The 19,398-nt window shown below is 28.9% G+C and overlaps 2 protein-coding genes across 6 annotated transcripts in view; one reads left to right on the top strand and one right to left on the bottom strand.

Annotated features, from left to right (window-relative positions):
* The window catches only part of LOC145241391 (voltage-dependent calcium channel type A subunit alpha-1-like), a 1,447,749-nt gene that overhangs the window by 236,247 nt on the left and 1,192,104 nt on the right, over positions 1-19,398 (bottom strand). The window contains exons 16-22 of the mRNA XM_080104315.1: positions 19,364-19,398; positions 16,484-16,596; positions 12,600-12,731; positions 10,620-10,692; positions 9,333-9,453; positions 8,179-8,279; positions 4,577-4,606 (exon numbers count right to left, since the gene is read on the bottom strand). The exon at positions 19,364-19,398 is cut by the window's right edge and continues 78 nt beyond it. Of these exons, the coding sequence (XP_079960441.1) occupies positions 4,577-4,606; positions 8,179-8,279; positions 9,333-9,453; positions 10,620-10,692; positions 12,600-12,731; positions 16,484-16,596; positions 19,364-19,398 (605 nt within the window). The remainder of the gene's footprint in view (positions 1-4,576; positions 4,607-8,178; positions 8,280-9,332; positions 9,454-10,619; positions 10,693-12,599; positions 12,732-16,483; positions 16,597-19,363) is intronic.
* Positions 1-19,398, top strand: part of LOC145241393 (uncharacterized) — a 421,614-nt gene that overhangs the window by 33,089 nt on the left and 369,127 nt on the right. The window lies entirely within an intron of this gene.

Genomic DNA, 19,398 nt, shown 5'->3' with positions numbered 1-19,398 from the left:
AGTTTTGTTTAAAATGCAAGAAGCCACACTTAAAAAAAACTGTAAATATTTAAAACTCAATACAACCATAATGATATTAATTGATATGGATAATACAATGCAAGCTTTATTAATAGAATATATTTTATTCATATAAAAGATCCAATATATATATATATATATATATATATATATATATATATATATATATATATATATATATATATATATATATGTATGTATGTATTGTGAGTGCAAAGAGAACTAGATACCTTACAAAATATCTATTCCATTGAGACATTGCTACCGGTTGATTGTTTCATATTAATTTAAAATAGGTGAAATCTCAAGTAAAGGAAACAGAATCTTAGCTTATATTATATGGCTAAGATGCTGTACTGAACCTTAAGTCTGATCAAATAGGATTCTATCTAAAATTCCAATGTTCACCAATTTTATGACATTATGCCAATCTTTGACAAAACTAAAGGAAAATATTCTGTGCTGGTACAGACATGTACTGTGCACAAATGACAGCACCAAAAACTGGAGTCAATATTGAGAGGCTGTTGGGGAAAGGCTGAAACAAACGGCCAGATTTTAATTAAACATTTGACTGTAGAAGGAGAAATGTAATTCGGACTTCATTGCATGAATAAAACAATGAAAATTATAATGGGTTGAATTTCAATAAAAACTGCTTTGAGTAATTTCTTTTATGTCTGTACCATCTCTGTAGGTTTTCTTTTGGCATATACACCCAGAGTGCAAAAACAGCAAAGTATGTCTCTCATTGGTTTGGCAACCAGTTGAATGAAGAAATCTTAAACTTGAATCATTTCTTAATCTCGCATTGTAATGAGTTCTCATAACCAGTTTCTTGGGAAAAGATTGAATTTTAAACTCCCAATGATTGTTCGGTATGTGCCATCTATATATAGTGCTCCAATTATGTCTATTCCAGTTTTCGTAAGTTGATGCTATCCATTCTTACTAATAAAGACTTATGAGGTGAAGTTTTTTTAAATTTAATTATTGTTAAAATGTTTGATTGAAATCGATTGAAATTCCCATAATTTTAATTATCTTATATGGCCTGAACATGAATTAAAGTTGGAACAAAGATAAATGTTAATACAAGGAATAGAAAAACCCACACCTTGTTGCAAAAAAACTAACACATTTATAATAAAGACGAAAACTAAAAAGTAAATTTTACTTTTCTTACTTTTGAATTTTAGTCCTAATTTTATAATTCTTATAAAATTTGTTAAATATTTTCCTATTTGTTGTGACATTTACGTCATTATTAAGAGCATAATCAATATAAGAGAAACAATCTTATTTAAACTAGGGATAAAAGAATGCTCTCTATCAAAATGAGTCTTTTAAAAAAAAACCTGAAGGAGAAATTATATTTCTGTTTAATAATGTAATTCACATAAAAAACCCAACAAAACAAATCGTATGCATGTATGTATTTATAAAATATAAAGTAGAAAAAGTAAATGAAAATAAACCATTTGTAATGTATCAAATAATTTTTGCACTTACGGATATATATATATATATATATATATATATATATATATATATATATATATATATACCTAAAAAAATAAAAATTGCTTAATTTAATATATTCTGTTGCTTTTAGATTTTAAAATATACACACTATCCTTAAAGGTAAAAGACAACGATTGCTTAATTTAATCTTTTTCGTTAGCTTTTTAAATTTTCACACAAGATCATTGTTTCTTTTACTATCTAGTTTGTATGGAACGAATCATTTCAAAGTTTTTTTGAAAGGTAATATTAATACAAAATCTTTGTAAATAAAAGATTAAAATATATCTGTCCGTCTTTCTATCTAACAATTTAATAGCTATCTACAGATGATTTCAAACTTCAGATTGGTACTAATTGATTCTAAATAAGGTGGGTGGGTTGTAAGAACGATGGTGTTCTCAGAAGTATACCCACAAAGAATCAATGCCTCCTAAGACAACAAATAAAACAAAAATGCAGAATTTATTTACGTTTTATAAATTTTATAGTTGCACTTGTTTTATCAATAGAATTTCATTTAGTAACAATTTAAAATTGAACATAAATTTATAAAAATTTGTTCAAGATTCATGTGAAAGTGTTACATTTCTAAGAAAGTTGCAATGTAAGTGAAGCATATTTTTTCATATTTTAGAAACAGATATACAAAACAATATTTATTCTAATTCTTATTAATAAACGACGGTATTTTTAATCTATTGTTTCATCTAATATTAATAGATTGCCCATCTATTATTTACTAATAGAAGAAGCTACTGGGCAAGAGATTAAATCTATTATAACAAAACTACTTATATATATTGCTGAATTTTGTGATCAAGAGCGGAAGACTGCTTGAAATATAAAAATTAAATATTAAATATAAAAAGAACAACATCGCTTTTTGCTTCATAAACCCCTCATGACCTTGAAATTATATATATATATATGAAATTTATTACTGTGAGTCCAGAATAAGTTTACATATTGTTTCAGTAATAAATTTCCTATATACTGCTCTGGCTACACATTGAGCACTCTAGTCCGGTTTTTTCACCACTGGTAAATATATATATATATATATATATATATATATATATATATATATATATAATACTTTTTTAATATATATATGCTTTTTCAAAGTGTTTTAACATGTTTTATTAACTGTTTGATCATATATATATATATATATATATATATATATATATATATATATATATATATATATATATATATAGATAGATAGATAGATAAAGTTGAGTTTTTCATCGCACTTACATTGATATTAAAAGCCATTATCATCATTTATTTTATTATTTCCCTTAGTTAATGGTCCGACATAATTTTTATCATCCAAAAATTAAATTGAATTTCTTCCACAAGTCTAAATCCCCTATATATCTAGTTTCAAGTCTGCTGACCAAACATTGACAGGAGAATTTAATAGAGACCGTCTATACAAACACAGACAAGGCCACTATTTTAATTCATGCAGTGATAATGATATAAATAGATTAAACCTCTCAAAAAGATGATTCAGTTTCGGAACAAATCAAAGGAGTTTAAATTTGTATACAGATAACATGGCATATAATATTATTTAAATTTAATTTAAATCAAAAAAGAATTTACTTATCCTCAAAAGATATCAAACAACTTAGATTTATTTTTTTAAAATTTAATAACTTTATCTTTTATGAAATTTCTTTATAAAATACTTGAAAACACTTAATCTTTGAACATATATTTTTTTCTAAGAATAAAATCTTGTGTGAAAATTAGAAAGCCACAACCATAATTCTGAAGAAGTTAACTTTGGCTGTAATCACTATCGGCATACATAATCATATATATAAATATATATGTACATTTACATACATATACAAGAATATACAATGTTATATATGAGTGCGTATGTGTGTGATTAAAATGGAAATACAGGATAGAGCAAAGCAAATAAAAAAGATAATCCTTGTGTTATTTGTGGTTTGTCTATACTTAATTCTGTGTTTCCATTTATTCACTTATTCATTCTGTTCTAATTTCATCAATATATCTTGCACTGCACACACACACCTATGCATATATATGTGTGTACATATTTATGTTGTTATATAATATATATAGATATGTATAAATACATGTATATTGCACAAACAGACGCATATACATATATATATATATATATATATATATATATATATATATATATATATATATATATATTAATATATATAGATATATATTAATATATATTAATATATATAGATATAATGCATATAAATATCTATTTATGTATATGCATATATATATATATAAATATAAAATTCTGTGTAGCTTTATTGTCATATATATTCTCCAAACTTACTATACACACACACACACACACACCCATTGATACCTGCAGGTATCAATGGATAACATACATATTAGTATGTATTCATTAATATATTTTCATTCAATAATTCAATCCATCCAATAAAATCTATATGTGAAAACAGCTAGAATTATGAGTAAAAATGACCTAAAGGATTACAAAATCTACATAGCAAAGGACATGTGACATCACAACTGCAGAACCTGCTAATTTTGAGAGACAGCGTAGATTAAATTTGTGAAGGAAGAAGAACTCTGAACAGCACAAATAAATTTGTTCAAAAAGTTGTCGTGCAGGAATCCTGATTTATTTCCTTTGAAAGGAATCAAATACCAAAATGAACATTGGCGGGAGAGACTGAGAAGAGAAGGAAGAAAGAAAGAGAAAATAAAAAGAGAAAAAATAAAGAAATAAAATAAAAATATAAGTAAATGGATTAAAAAACGAAAACTTATATGGATAAATGAATAAAACAAAATTAAACAAATAATTGCCATTATATCTGTAAAATATTCTTTGTTTTATTTTCTTTATAAGGAATTCTTTAAAAAAACCTTTTTATCTCCAAATTGGGAAGATTCACAGTTTCAATAGCACACATCCTATCACATTGCTGCCACTAAGAGAATATATGCAACTAACAGGAAAGGAGGTGCAACTGATACATACTGCGAGTTTTTTCTTTTCGGCTGCCTCTTGCTGCTTGTCAGAAAAATAAATGTGGAAGAAAATGGACGAATTTAGTTGTAACAAACATGTCAGTGTTGAAATAGTTCCAATGTTTAAATATATTTCTTTAATAATTCTGAAAAATTTTGAATAGAGAAATGGAAAATACTACAACAGCATCTCCAATAATTTAAGTTATTCCGATTTTTAACCCATAAAGTATATTAGATAATTTATGCATTTTATGCAGTTTATGCTTCCTGAAATGTCAGGAGTATTGATCAAGTTGCTTGGTATCAAGCTAAATAATTCTGTATCAACGAATCTCACAATACATTCATGATGTCGTTAGGGAGTTAAACCAAATAATTACTTCTTATGCCATCCTTATGAACATTAATGAGGTAATTTGGTTATCAACCTTAATGATTTTCCCTCCTGGTATCTCCGAGACTACTTAGAAGTATTATTGTATCAGCTCATTGTTGAGTAATTCTCCTTCATGGGTAACCCTGAAACATTTAGGATATTTTCTCATAGTTTCATTTCAAGTAAAGGCCTTTTCTGTGAAATTTCCCTGTTATTTAACCTGTAGTTCAAGGAATGTGCAAATTAATACCTATTTTAGAAGCATTAGCGTGAAAGTGTATTCAATAGGCTCATGACCAGTAGCGTTTTTATCAATCAGAAAGGTCACTGTTAAGTATCAAGATAAATGCGTGTGTTTATGAAAAAGAGGGCAAAATACGAAAATTTAACATTATCAAAATAAAAATCAACAATACTTCTACATTATAAGGGTAAAAACAAGAAGGTAAATACATTTCTGGGTAGGAATGATGACCCTGTCTTTCTCTCATTTTGATCACCAACTCTTATGACAGGAACTGAACTCATCTTGTGAATGTAGTATAATGGATTTTGCATTTTCTCATGTGCTGATCAGTTTCACTTTTTCTCGTTATGAATGGAGATGAACAACATTTGGGCATTTAAATTAAATATATTTTACTCTATTTTCAAATGTATCTCACATTTAATACACTGGTTTCCGTGAGATCATCAAAATTAAGTAATGTTGAATCTTATCAGTACTTAGATGGATGACAATTTAAGAATAAAAGTTGTATGTAAAACCTACTTCATATATAATGTAATGGGGTGCTCAACCACATAATACCAACTCATCAGTGCACACTAATAATATTCAATTAAATTTAATGCAATTTAAATTAATATATTTTATGAACTTGTGACTAAGAAAACAATAGATTTAAAGAGTAGTCTGTATTGAAGATATTATAAACTAATTAATATGAAGGGCCATGAAATTAAAAGTTGATCTGGACCGTGTGTTTTACTCTTCATTGTTTGGAATAAATAATCATTATTGACATTACTATCATTATACTTTGATTTTAACCATACTTTGACAGTGCCGTGAAGGCCTCCTTACCAATCTTACAGTATTATATTTCTAAAATGAGGAAGGTACAAAAGTTTTATTCTCCTCGGAATTGTCCAGGAGCAAATAAATTGTCATTATCAACACCATTTTCTTCATACTTTGATACCTTTGGCAGTGCTGTGAAAACCGCCTTACTAACATTACAATATTATGATTGGTAAGTAACTTTTGCTATACTCAGTGTTTGGAAGCAATAATATTGTCATTATTAACATTAATGTACTATATTTGGCTAGTGAGGGTGGGGGGTAGCAAAATCTTTTCTTCTACTTGGAGTCGCCCGGAGAAAATAAATTTAAATTACAGTATTACATTTAAATTTCTTTTATTGCTCTTCATTATATTGTGAAAGCGGGTGAGAGGAATGGAATTATCTAGCATAAAAAACGTCATTGTGCTTTGTTTTACTCCAAGAGCAATAAATGTAAAATTACAGTATTAAATATAAATGGGATAGTTCTGGTAAGTAGATTATTATTATTAGTTTTTAAATACATTAAAATAGGAGAAAAGAATGGGCTGAGCGAAGGGGAGACAGAGATTTGGGGAGAGGGGCGACAAAATGAGGAAGAAGGAAACAAAGACAGATAAACTAGAAAGAGAGAGAGAGAGAGAGAGAGAGAGAGAGAGAGAGAGAGAGAGAGAGAGAGAGAGAGAGAGAGAGAGAGAGAGAGAGGGAGAGAGATAGAAATTTTAATATAAAGATATTACACACACTATTTCATATCTGTTTTATTTTCTAAGGTCCCAGGGAACATCGGGTAGCCGTGATAATTATATATAAAGTGTGATGCTAATTGAAGATCCTATAATCATAAGGACATAACATCTAAAGAACGTTAGAGTTCATTAATATATAAACTATATTCCGATCAAAATGTAATATATTGAATATGTTAGTTTTGAATAATGTTAATTTTCGTTTGAGTAAACTGAGAAGTGTTCAAGGATAGAATTGTCTGGTGGTATTGCAGTTTAAATCAGGCGAACATGGGAACAAAGATAGAACAAACTGAAATCATGTGAGGAATTGCATCATTAAAGAAGAATAGGGGACTTGTTAATATGAACACTTATATCAGAACAAATTTGGTCTCTTGTTTTCTCTCTCATTCCCACCAGTGTCTGTTGAATATGAACTCCAAAATAAACTATCAGCCATTTATTTACTAAAAATTATAAAGTTGGTCGTATTCAACCAGAAAGAAATTTTCTTGAGTTTAATTTCAGCTTATCTAGTAGTTAGCCCTTCGGCCCATCCATCACCACGAGCAGTCAAAAAAAAAAAAAAAAAAAAAAAAACTCATGAGAAATTCAGGTATGGAGACTTGAATCGATAAAGACTGTTGGCCTCTTTTTATTCTTTAGAGAAAATGGATACCCTTTGCAAGAGTAGCTACACAGCGAGACTATGCTAAGCAAGGGTGTAACAATTCTCAAATGCACTTCTAAACTGACATGGCTTGACACTAGTGGCAAGAAATCCAGGACAAATCGAAACAATGGCAGGATAAACAAGTGTTATTTCAGATATTTTCCTTCAAGACTAGTTGAGGAGGATACAGGGATTCATACCTTTTAGTGAAAGTGATGCAGTAATCCTGACAGACCTTGAACCTGGTATGCCAAGCCAATTATCTGCATCTGTAATCATTACACTATACACCTGTACCTATCGCACTATGTCACTACCTGTATACAAAAGTATATTTTTAGAATTGAAACTAATTTAAAAAAAAACAAACTTTTATTATGAAAATGCTGCTGCAAAATATATTCCATTACCAATATTTATTCTTAATCTTTCTAAGTACACAAAGTTATCAACAAAGGAACATTGAATAACATTTACACTGCACATTGTGTAAATATTAAAGTTATTTAATTAGTGAAAGAAGAATAAAATAAAAGAAAGAACTACACGGATTCATCAAGAATCCTCTTATCCTCATAGCTATTGTACATAGTCTCTTTAATCATGGCTCGTGTCAATAGCTATTTCTTACCAGCACTACTACTTTGGATGCCATATTTCAACCTGTAAGTATCCATCCAAACGCTGGGTTGGTGATCCAATTTTCATGTCAATGACACAGTTCCACTGACATGAAAATAGGATGATTCTAAAACTAACCTCTTGTCGTACCTCCTCTTGTTCTTCCTCAGCAGCAGTTAGCTCTTGAGCATTGGCCAAATTATCAACAGCGATGGCCAAAAACACATTCAGCAGTGTGTCTGAAAGCAAGATAAGGAAAAAAAACGAGTTCTTTTTGTGAGAATAATTTATGAATTCATCCATTGAAAGTACAAATGGCAGAACATATCCTCAATTGTAGATGGCATAAAATTACTTGAGCTATGTATGAAGGTCTGGAAAGTCACAAATTATATGAGGAGGGTAATTTCCATAGCTACACGAACTGCAATAAAAGCAGTCAGTTGTTCACACCAAGGTAAAAGCAATAAGATGGTGAAAGAATTGACGCCAGTTGGGATGACTTAATTTGAAACTTTGCCTACGTTTTCTGGAATGTCTCAACATATGATTTTTACAGGAAGCGCTACACATCTCAATGAATCTGAAATCATTCAGAATTAAATGTAATTTAAAAAGATTACATGACTTTGTTCATACATTTTTACAGCAGATTAATCCTCTTTTAGATTATTTAATGTCTAGCACTGACCATATACAACCATAAAATATTTATGCTACTCATTTTGAAACCGATGTTATGTTATATTTTTCAAAAGCTATGTTTATTTAAAAATCAGAAAATAAATGATTTTATTTTCAGTAATCAAGCAAATAATCATATTTTCTAATAAAATAAAATACTTATGTTAAATTAAAATTGCCATAAAATTGCTAGTAGGTTGTGTGAACATATTCTGTGGTCATATTATAATAGACTACAATTTCAGATTTATAGATACAAATCTTTTAGGAACCCAAGTTTTCTTTTAAGCTTTGCCACTTTCAATTGTTTTGTGACTTGGTTCGAAGTGTCCCAGTGAAAACAACTGTCTGCTTTTATCACAGTTAGCACAGCACAGGCGATCCTACGTCGCTTATGGCAGAGGAGGAGGAGAGGCAAACTCTGTCCATTACAAAAACTATCTCTTTGTTCTGCTAAGTTGGATAGTTAAGTTTATCGTTTCCACTTTAGTTTATTATATGGCAAATATCTTACTGTAATCATTATGTTTTATAAATTTCATGAATAAAATATATTATGGAACAGTGTGAATAAATTTATGAACTAAAAGTTTGCAGAAAAAGGATACAGTTTCCAAAGAGCACCAAAATAATAAAGTATGAACAATATAACATCCCTCCACCATCGATGCCACCTCTGGCCCGAATTCCACTGTACATAACTTCATTCCAATCTTCTCCTGTTAGGATCTGTTAAGAAAAACAAGAAAAGAATATATGCGGTCATTTCTTTTGTGAAAAAAAAAAAAAAATAAATAAATAAATAAAAATAATAATAATAATAATAACAACAACAACAACAACAACGAGTAACTTTTAACAATGCCAAAAGTATAGTTGAAAAACTATTATTATTAGATATATTTCGTTTTAATTTTTCAGAATAGTATGACTGGCACATCGACTACATACATTTAAAAATTAATCACAAGGAAAAATAATACAATAAAACTGCAATTAAATATAGCTCGATATAAGGATTATTATCAGACTTGGGAACCATTCTTGAACTATAGAAATCATTTTTAGTATTCGACATGTGATAGCATATGCGATACCTTGTCCTCATTAACCACCACATATTTGGTAGTTAAGGCAGTGTTTTCACCCCTGGTATCACCAACAGATTTTCCACCGGACAGAATATTAAAAAAAGCAATGTATGTGTATCTTTGTAGCTTTATAATGTTGAAATGTGTATAATTTGTTTGTTGTTCATAGAATATGGATCTTTGTGTTTCTAAATTTTTTAGATGAGAATTGATAATTTAATATAAATTCTCAATTCTCAATTGGATTATTCAGACTACAATTTTTATCTTGAGTATTATTCTCACAACGTTTTGGCCAATGTAACCTCTGATGTTCTTTAGGTGTATTTTGTTGAACTTTGAAATCTGTTTGCAAACTCTCGAATCTGTACAGAATTTCGAACCGAACCTTTTATTAATAACACTAAATTTGAGAATAGGAGTCTAAATAATCCAAATAATCCAAAATATGAATATTATAATTAAATATTGCAATAATTTAAGTCAATTTGACAGTTGTGCCATTAAAATATATCACAAATTCAAAAATAAATTTTTATTTCTATGAGATTAACTTATAGTAGTAAAAGAGATCATTTTTACAGAAAAACGTTACAGAGTACATATGATGTAAGATATTATTACTCATTAATATTGAACATTTTAGGACAGTATCTCAAAGATTTTTCTAAAAAAGAATTTTAAATATCTATGTTTAATATCTTTTAAGCGATAGAAGCATAAAAAAATTGATTTTATGATATTCTGCAGTATTAACATTTTGTTTCTAATTTTACAAAATACAAAACAAGGAAATATACTTACTTGAAACACGGTTAATAGTGCAATAGGAAAAGTATCGAAATGACTAGGAGGTCTTCCTTCTTCAAAATTCATCCTGAAATTAAAATTGTAGTGAAACATGATATGACTAGTTACATGATCCTTATAAGTAGACTATTCTCTGTAGTTATATTAATGAAGTGAATAATTGTGTCTAGCTTAATATTTTGTATTTACTTAACTGATTTAAATCAAATTGATATATAATAGAGCTTTAACCGAACTCCTTGATAATTATATTAAACTAAACTGTAAAATTAAAACAAATTTGTTTTTAAAATTATTGTAGCATAATGTAGGAAGTTCTGTACAAAAATATACTCAAGAAATATAAGTAGGAATCTATATAAACACCAATTGTAATTGTAGGTTTATGTTTATACAGCAAAACCTACACATGATATCACAATAATTTGTTATTAAAAATGCTATTAAGCATTTACATCTGACCACTTTAGCTGGCTCTGCTTTGTATAATATATATATATATATATATATATATATATATATATATATATATATATATATATATAGGGTGCGGCAGAAATATCTCCCACATTTGATCTTCTTAGTTGCGCTCATAGTTTCTGAGCAATTAATAATTTATATTGATGGAACTGCATATCAGTGTGTAGAATTGTTCTGACTGTTCAATCAGACAATCCCAAGGCCAAAGTTTGTGAGCTGAGCATGTAGGAGACTGAGTAACAGCGCTTGAATACTATCTGGCATTCAAGCGCTTTGAGGCCTTCCAGGTGGCTTTCTTTTAAATGCCGAACTTGTAGATCTGAAATTTGCAACCCATAGCTGTATTAATTTTCTATCTGGAACAGCATCATGCTGTCCTAACATGTAATGAACTCGGAAAGCTCTCTGTGTTGCAGCTACAAATTCACCATTCTTCAAAGTATTTATATAGTAAAAGCACAATGTGCACCAGTCCAAACTATAATACTTGAAATAAAATGGCAAGTTATTAACTAAATGAAAACATCATTGGCACTTGCATAGGTTCATTAGCAACATATAGGTGAAAGTTTAAAATGTAGGAGGTATTTCTGCTGCACCCTATATATATATATATATATATATATATATATATATATATATATATATATATGTTTGTATCGCTGGTTTCCTAGATGTAACTTCATTGAAACTCTGGTGTTTATTGAAAAGTATGCAATAACAAGCAGAGCGTTATTATAACGTTTATTTATTCATACAAACATTATTAGTTACATATATGCATATATGTTTCTGCTGCAATTTCCTTAGAAATGCCGCATCATCAGATCGGATCATTACATGATTGTGATAATCCGGTCTGATGATGCTGCATTTCTAAATAAATTGCAGCAGAAGCATGTATGCACATGTGTAGCTAATAATGTTTGTATACATGATTAAACATACTATATATATGTGTATGTGTGTGTGTGTATGTGTGTGTGTGTGTGAGAGAGAGAGAGAGAGAGAAAGAGAAAGAATCTGTGTGTAATAAATATCATTATGGTTAAAATAGGCAATTTGTAATATGCTTTTTTGTATACTCACATTCCACTCACATTTATTTATTCATACAAACATTATTAGTTAGTATTAGTTTTGTATACTCACATTCCACTCACATTTATTTATTCATACAAACATTATTAGTTACATATATGCATATATGTTTCTGCTGCAATTTCCTTAGAAATGCCGCATCATCAGATCGGATCATTACACGATTGTGATAATCCGGTCTGATGATGCTGCATTTCTAAATAAATTGCAGCAGAAGCATGTATGCACATGTGTAGCTAATAATGTTTGTATACATGATTAAACATACTATATATATATATGTGTGTGTGTGTGTGTGTGTGTGAGAGAGAGAGAAAGAGAAAGAATCTGTGTGTAATAAATATCATTATGGTTAAAATAGGCAATTTGTAATATGCTTTTTTGTATACTCACATTCCACCAAATAATTGCATTCCAAGTAAGGCAAAGATGAGGATAAATAAGAAAAGAAGAAATAGCAGACTGACGATGGAACGCATACTGCTTAGTAAAGAAACAACTAAGTTGCGAAGAGATGACCAATATCTGAAAAGAATGTTATAAAAGTTTTAAAAAAATATTTAACATGAGTTTAGCACAACAAAATATCTTTAGAGGCTGTTTACAAATTAATCAGACTGAATTAAAAAAAAAAATTAAGCTAACAATCTTGAATACATATCAACTAAATCTTATATAATTACATACAAAAACATATTTAAGAAGATCAAAAATGCTATAGTATGAATTGTGCATGATTGGTTAATGGATACCACATGTTGGGGGCTATGAGTCCGTTATGTCGAGTTCAAATACTATAGGATTTACTATAATCATTTATGCACTAATAATTTAAGAAGAGATATAAACCCATAACTACTTAAATAACAACTTACATTCAATTAAACGTACACAATGAGTTTTTATAGCAGGTATTGTGTTTCAGCATTACCTTGTTTTGTTTTGAATCATCCATCAATAAATGATGAAACATTCACAAAATTTGTGCTCACTCATTGCGTCAATCCTAAGAAGCCAGTATCCTTCTTTAGAAGAGTCTTGATATTAATATGAGTGCTTCCAGCATGTAACTTAACCTCTGACGATCACAGGAGCACTTCTCTAGCATGGTTATCATGCCCAGATACATGTCCAACTAGCACCAAAAGTTGGCATTGAATAACTGCAGAGTTGCATGGAAAGCAAACATACAGGATGTTGTTTATTAAATGATCTTGCTATATGTTGTAGATGATATATAGTATTTAGGTGTATGATCTATCAAGTTTCTAAGTTTTAGTGACCAAGAGTCTGATCTGTAGAGTAGTTACCAATGAATGAGAACAATATACCCCAGTGGAATTAATAAAGAGTTTAGTTTGAAATTCGGTCCAGGTTTTGGAGTTCGAAATAAAACTTCTCAAATCCAACTATCAGGTTCCAAAGTTTGAAGAGATGCATCTGATTGATACGAATTTACTTTTATTTGACAACCTTTCTATCTCCCCTTTTATTTTTATTTTTATTTTTTATTATTTATTTTTATTTTTATTATTTATTTTTATTTTTATTTTTATTATCTTTTTTATTATTTATTTTTATTTTATCTTTATTTCTACTTTTTTTAATTTTTATTTTTACATTTATTTTATTTTTACTTTTATTTTTATTTTTATTTTTACTTTTATTTTTACTTTTATTTTTATTTTTATAGCGCCACTCTTGGAAATTTCGTAGTCAATTAAAGAAAGTAAATTCAATTTTAAAATTTTCATGTATTTATAAATGTTATTAGCTTTATTGAAATGTAAATAAGTTGTGGATTTTTTCTTAACTCTAATCATCGAATGAATAAGAAAAAAATAACTATTGGAAATTGACAGAACAAAAGTAGTAAATGATAAGACAGCTTGTATTTTTAGACCCCACATTCTATGAGCGATATTTATAAGAAAAGGGAGAGAATTGCTGTTTTTTGAGTTGGCTGTTGTATTGAGCAGGTGAGTGGTATGTGGAGATTTTCAGTTCTCTCATAGTATTTATCATTGTTCAACTTATACTTGAGTGTTTTAGCTACATACGTGGTAACTTATTTGTAAAAAAAGAAAAAGAATGCTTTGTGAAATAAGTTAATGCGGTTTCCAGATGACTTGAGTAATTGCTGGTACATTTACTGAATTCTAAATCAAACCTCATGCTATACACTTTATTATCATAATCATTTCTTGTAAGAATTATAATCTATATAAATGAAACAGTAGATGTATATATGTGTATGGGTCTGTGTAAAATATATAACCGATAAACTATTAAACCACTGATCACATAACACTAAAATTAACAAGAAATAATAATTATGCACCAAGGATGATTTATAATAAGTAAAACTTTTGTTTGGATGGATGAATAATGCGTACAGAAATATGTTGGCAAGTTGAAATGCAAAATATTTATTTCAACTTGTTGACATATTTGTATTTATTTTGCTCATGCGCAAATTCATTGATAGGTTGAAGTGGTTTAAATCTTTCTTATCTATCTGTTGATAACTCAAATGGTGGGGAACATGGCTGGAGGGCTAAATATTTTGGTTTCAATTCTAGCTGATGGCACCCAAGTCATAATTTTAAAAACTTTTGAAACCAGTACTATATATATATATATATATATATATATATATATATATATATATATATATATATATATATATATATATATATATATACTCATGAGCAAAAAAAGTGGGCCAAGCATGAAAGAAGGAAGAAATCGATTTTTCAATATTTTTCTATGAATTTTTGTTAATTTTAACTGAAAATTTCTATTTTGCAGATCATTATTATTATAGCATATAATAATAAGTGGAAGACTTAATCCTAAAAATGGTAAGACCACATCTTGGCAAGGATACAAAAAAACGAATTGCAGGATTAAGGCAGTCCAAAATGACTTACAAACAGATTTTTGATATTTTAAGAAAAGAAAATGTTAAAACATCTCTTTCTCTAGTGAAGCGAATTGGTCGAAGGTTCAAAGTCGAACGCTTGGTCAAAGAAAATCTGGGTCTGGTCGCCCTAGAGCATCCACTTTGAAGGACGATCACAGGCTTTAATTAACTGTTTTGAAGGATTGAAAGAAAACATGTTGACCATAGCAAAGAATTCAAAACAGGGGCTGGATCTTCTCTTTCTAAATATACAATATCTAGACGAATGAAAGAAATGGAATTCTCTTCTAAAAGCGTGCAAAGAAGCCATTTTTATCTAAGAAGAACATCAATTATAGAAAGAGATTTTTCTCGTGTTATGGCAAGAAAGATGCAGACTGGTTCAGGAATGTTTTCTGGTTAGATGAATCAAGATTTTGTCTTGTTAGTGATGCTCCCGAATAGTGCATTCAAAGAACTGGAGAAAGATTTTCGCCAAGTTGCATAAAAACGACAGTTAAACACACGAATGGAGGGATAATGGTATGAGGAACTTTTACTGCAGCAGGAGTTGTGGGAGATATTAGATGTGAGAAGTCACTCAATGCAAAGGAATACATTTGAATATTAGAAACAGGACTGTTACCAAGTATCCAGAAGCTGGGAATATTCCAGAACATTATTTTTCAACATAATAATGCCCCTGCACACACTGCTGAAGTCACAAGAAATGATTTTCTGATAATTCAATTAATGTGATATTTTGGCCAGGTCAAAGCCCTAATTTAAACTCAATCAAGAATATTTGGTCCATAATATCTCGTGCATTGGCTGGAAGAACTTTTTCGAACAATGACAAACTGTGGGAAGCTGTGCAAAGCGAATGGAATAGCATCTCCTCTTTACAGTGTTCCACTTTGGTTGAGAACATATCTGAAAGGATTGATCTTTTAAAGAAATTAAAAGGGAATGTGATTCCATACTAAGCATTTATTAAAGTAAATGTCTTGTTCTGTGTTATTAGTCTCGTTTAAGTTCCCTTATTCAATTGTTCATTGTTCAATATAGCTTTTAGTGCAATAAAATGTATAAAATGCGTTTGGCCCATTTTTTTTTTTTTTGCTTACGAGTGTAAATTTGGCTCTGTAATAATAAATACGAAATCTGCATGAATTAAAACGTATTTAAGCATATTTTATGATCGGGCGAGGCTGGACGCCCCTTACTAGTTCAATAATGAAATACAAACACTTAATAAGTTCTTTTCCAATTACTTTATAGATAACCACGGTATTAGTTAACTGTATTAGAATGAGTGAAAATCTTTCATAAACATTATATATAAAAAGAGGACGGAAATTTCAATTCTTACCGCGTAACTTTAAACATTCGAAGAAGTCTTAGCGCACGGAGTGTGCTGATACCAAATGATGAACCATCTTTTATTGCCGACCAAATGACTTCAATTATACTAACAAGAATCACCTGTGGGAGACAAAAAATGATGGAAACACATTATTTTGGAAGCGAAAAAAAAAAAACAAAAAAACAATTTTCTTGACATTTATATACATATAGTCAAACAGCCAAAAATATCTCTAAGCATACACATAAATATGATTGCATATCCACACATACATGTTGTATAAATAAAATAATGTCAATTAAGAAATACTACTTTAATTGTTCTTTCTTTTTTTAAAAGGAAAGTTACCTTAACAAAACTTCTGATTAGTTAATCTTTCTTCTTCATTATTATTAAATAGTTTGGTCATAGTGTGTGTTCAAGACTATATTTTCATATTAAATAAAGGACGCTTCTTCTAGGCACACATTTTTCTCTTAGACATATTCTTATGGGTTAATCTAAATAATTTCTTTTACATTCTCGCTTATCTGAATAAAAGATTAACACACACACACACACACACACACACACACACACACACACACACACACACACACACACACACACACACACACACACACACATATATATATATATATATATATATATATATATATACATAATTATAAAACTTAAATGACCTTGTAACCCAACATCCAGTTTACAGCTTCCAGTTGCGCATGCATACATAAACAAATAATCAATGCGACAATAAAACTTATTGTTTTACTGTGTACGTTTTCAGCATCCCAATCATTTTTTTCACGGTTAAATTATCCAAATGAACAATTGTTTATACTTTCTGCATTTTTTTACATTGTTCATTTCCGTATTACGTTTAAGTTATTTGAACGCAATTTTCTTACAAATAAATCTACTTTAACCCATTGACAACCATAAGAGCATTTTACAACGGCGATTTACCCTCCACCTTCCATTTTTTAAAAAATTTATTCTCCATTTTTTAATACACCTTTCTTAAAAAACATTCATACATTTTCTTCTACACTGCCAACATAAATAAATAACCCCGAAAATATGTATTTTTTAATTTGGTTTACAAATAAATAATCAATGCGACAATAAAATGTATTGTTTTACTGTGTACATTTTCAGCTTCCAATTGTTTTTTTTTTTTTTTTCGCATTTGAATTAAAAGATATATCAAAATTTGAATTTAACTTTAAGTATTATGGTATCTGTTTAGTGTACACTAACCTATAAGCATGGCAAACCACTTATAATTCAATGACTGTAAGTTTGTTTTTTTTGTTTTTTAAAAAGACAATTATAAACAGAACGACTCTTAGAAATCTATCTACATTCTTTTTTCATTTTAATATACTTTCATAGAAATGTTTCTGTTATGTCACAAAAAACTATTTTCTTTACGTCACAAGTGTCACACTCATACATTAACATACTGACCTAATGGGTCACGGGTAGTCTAGTCTAGTATATATATATATATATATATATATATATATATATATATATATATATATATATATATATGTGTAATCTCAAACATTTTCAGCCTTTGGTTATTCTGAACAAATTCGATATTCCCCAAATCTGAACACTGTGGACATTATTGATTTTTGCATACATTATATTAAATATAATATAATGTATTCTATCAGTATTGACCGATTATCATCATTTAAAACAATCATTTTGCCTTCTCTACAATTAAATAACTTATCTCCAATCGTTATCATTCCATTTTTCCATACTCGAATAGTTATAAAAAATATAGTGTCGGCTCATTTTAAACATGCATTATCTAGAATATTCATTCTATCATTCCCTTATTTTATAATCGTTTGTTTATAGCATACATTGAATGTATTTAATTGCTGCCACATTTACCGTTGTACACTAATTGATGTTGTGTATGAATTTGTCCCTAGAATCGCTGTGTGAGACACTAGCAGCCCTAGCTGGTTCGATGGTCGCTATAGTAATAAATCGACACAATCTATTGCCATCCCACTTATTATTCATCAGTCATTTCAAAACAGCTAACTCCTAGTCAGGGACCACTAATTTTATAGCACATTGTTTAACAAAAATCATTTATTCTCGACTGAATTTCCAAAATTACTTATTACACTTCAATCAACAGTTAAATTGATTTGACATTGATATCATTTCCATCTTCAGAAAAATATAGGCATACCTCATCATTTAAAATATTTTCTAAATCATCCTATTTTTCTCAATAACTTTGTTTTGAATAGAGATGTAGTATTCTAATAGAAATTAACATCTAAAATTTATATATATATTAAAGATCTCCAATGTGGTTGATATGAACCCCTGTGGGCCACTGGAGCTATCCATGGAGGAATTAATATATTCCTATGGATAAACGAAAAGGAGGTGATGAAATGCTGTAAAATTGATTAAACATATAAAAATGTAAAAAAAGTGAGTAACTCCGAATGTTATGTAGTTCTATTTTGTGATTTTGTCTTCATTTTAAAATTGATAAACAAGGAAATACGTAGAAATGTCTGTATAAATTGTAATAACTTACAAGGAATTATAAATTGTAGCTTTGAATAAAGTTTCACAAGATTTGATGAAACCGTTACATTCAAGTAATCTAAATACTGAAAAAATACTTGTGATCTTGAAAGGCCGATAATAAATAAGACAACATGGAAGTATATTTACAAGAGTGTGTACTTACAGATGTACAGAAAGAGTGCTTTGAGACTATTGAAGCTCTGCCATTATCTCCTATGTACGTCATATCAGGATGAGTCCATTTATTTACTTCATGACAATATTGATAAAAAAAATAAAAAAATGAAAACAGCAAGCGAATATACTTACAACACAATCGAATATATTGAATGATGACTGGAAAT

Source organism: Euprymna scolopes, chromosome 20 (genome assembly GCF_053919585.1).
Source record: "Euprymna scolopes isolate OS-2025 chromosome 20, ASM5391958v1, whole genome shotgun sequence".
Taxonomy (NCBI): Eukaryota; Metazoa; Mollusca; class Cephalopoda; order Sepiida; family Sepiolidae; genus Euprymna; species Euprymna scolopes.
This window is presented reverse-complemented; position numbering and strand designations above follow the sequence as displayed.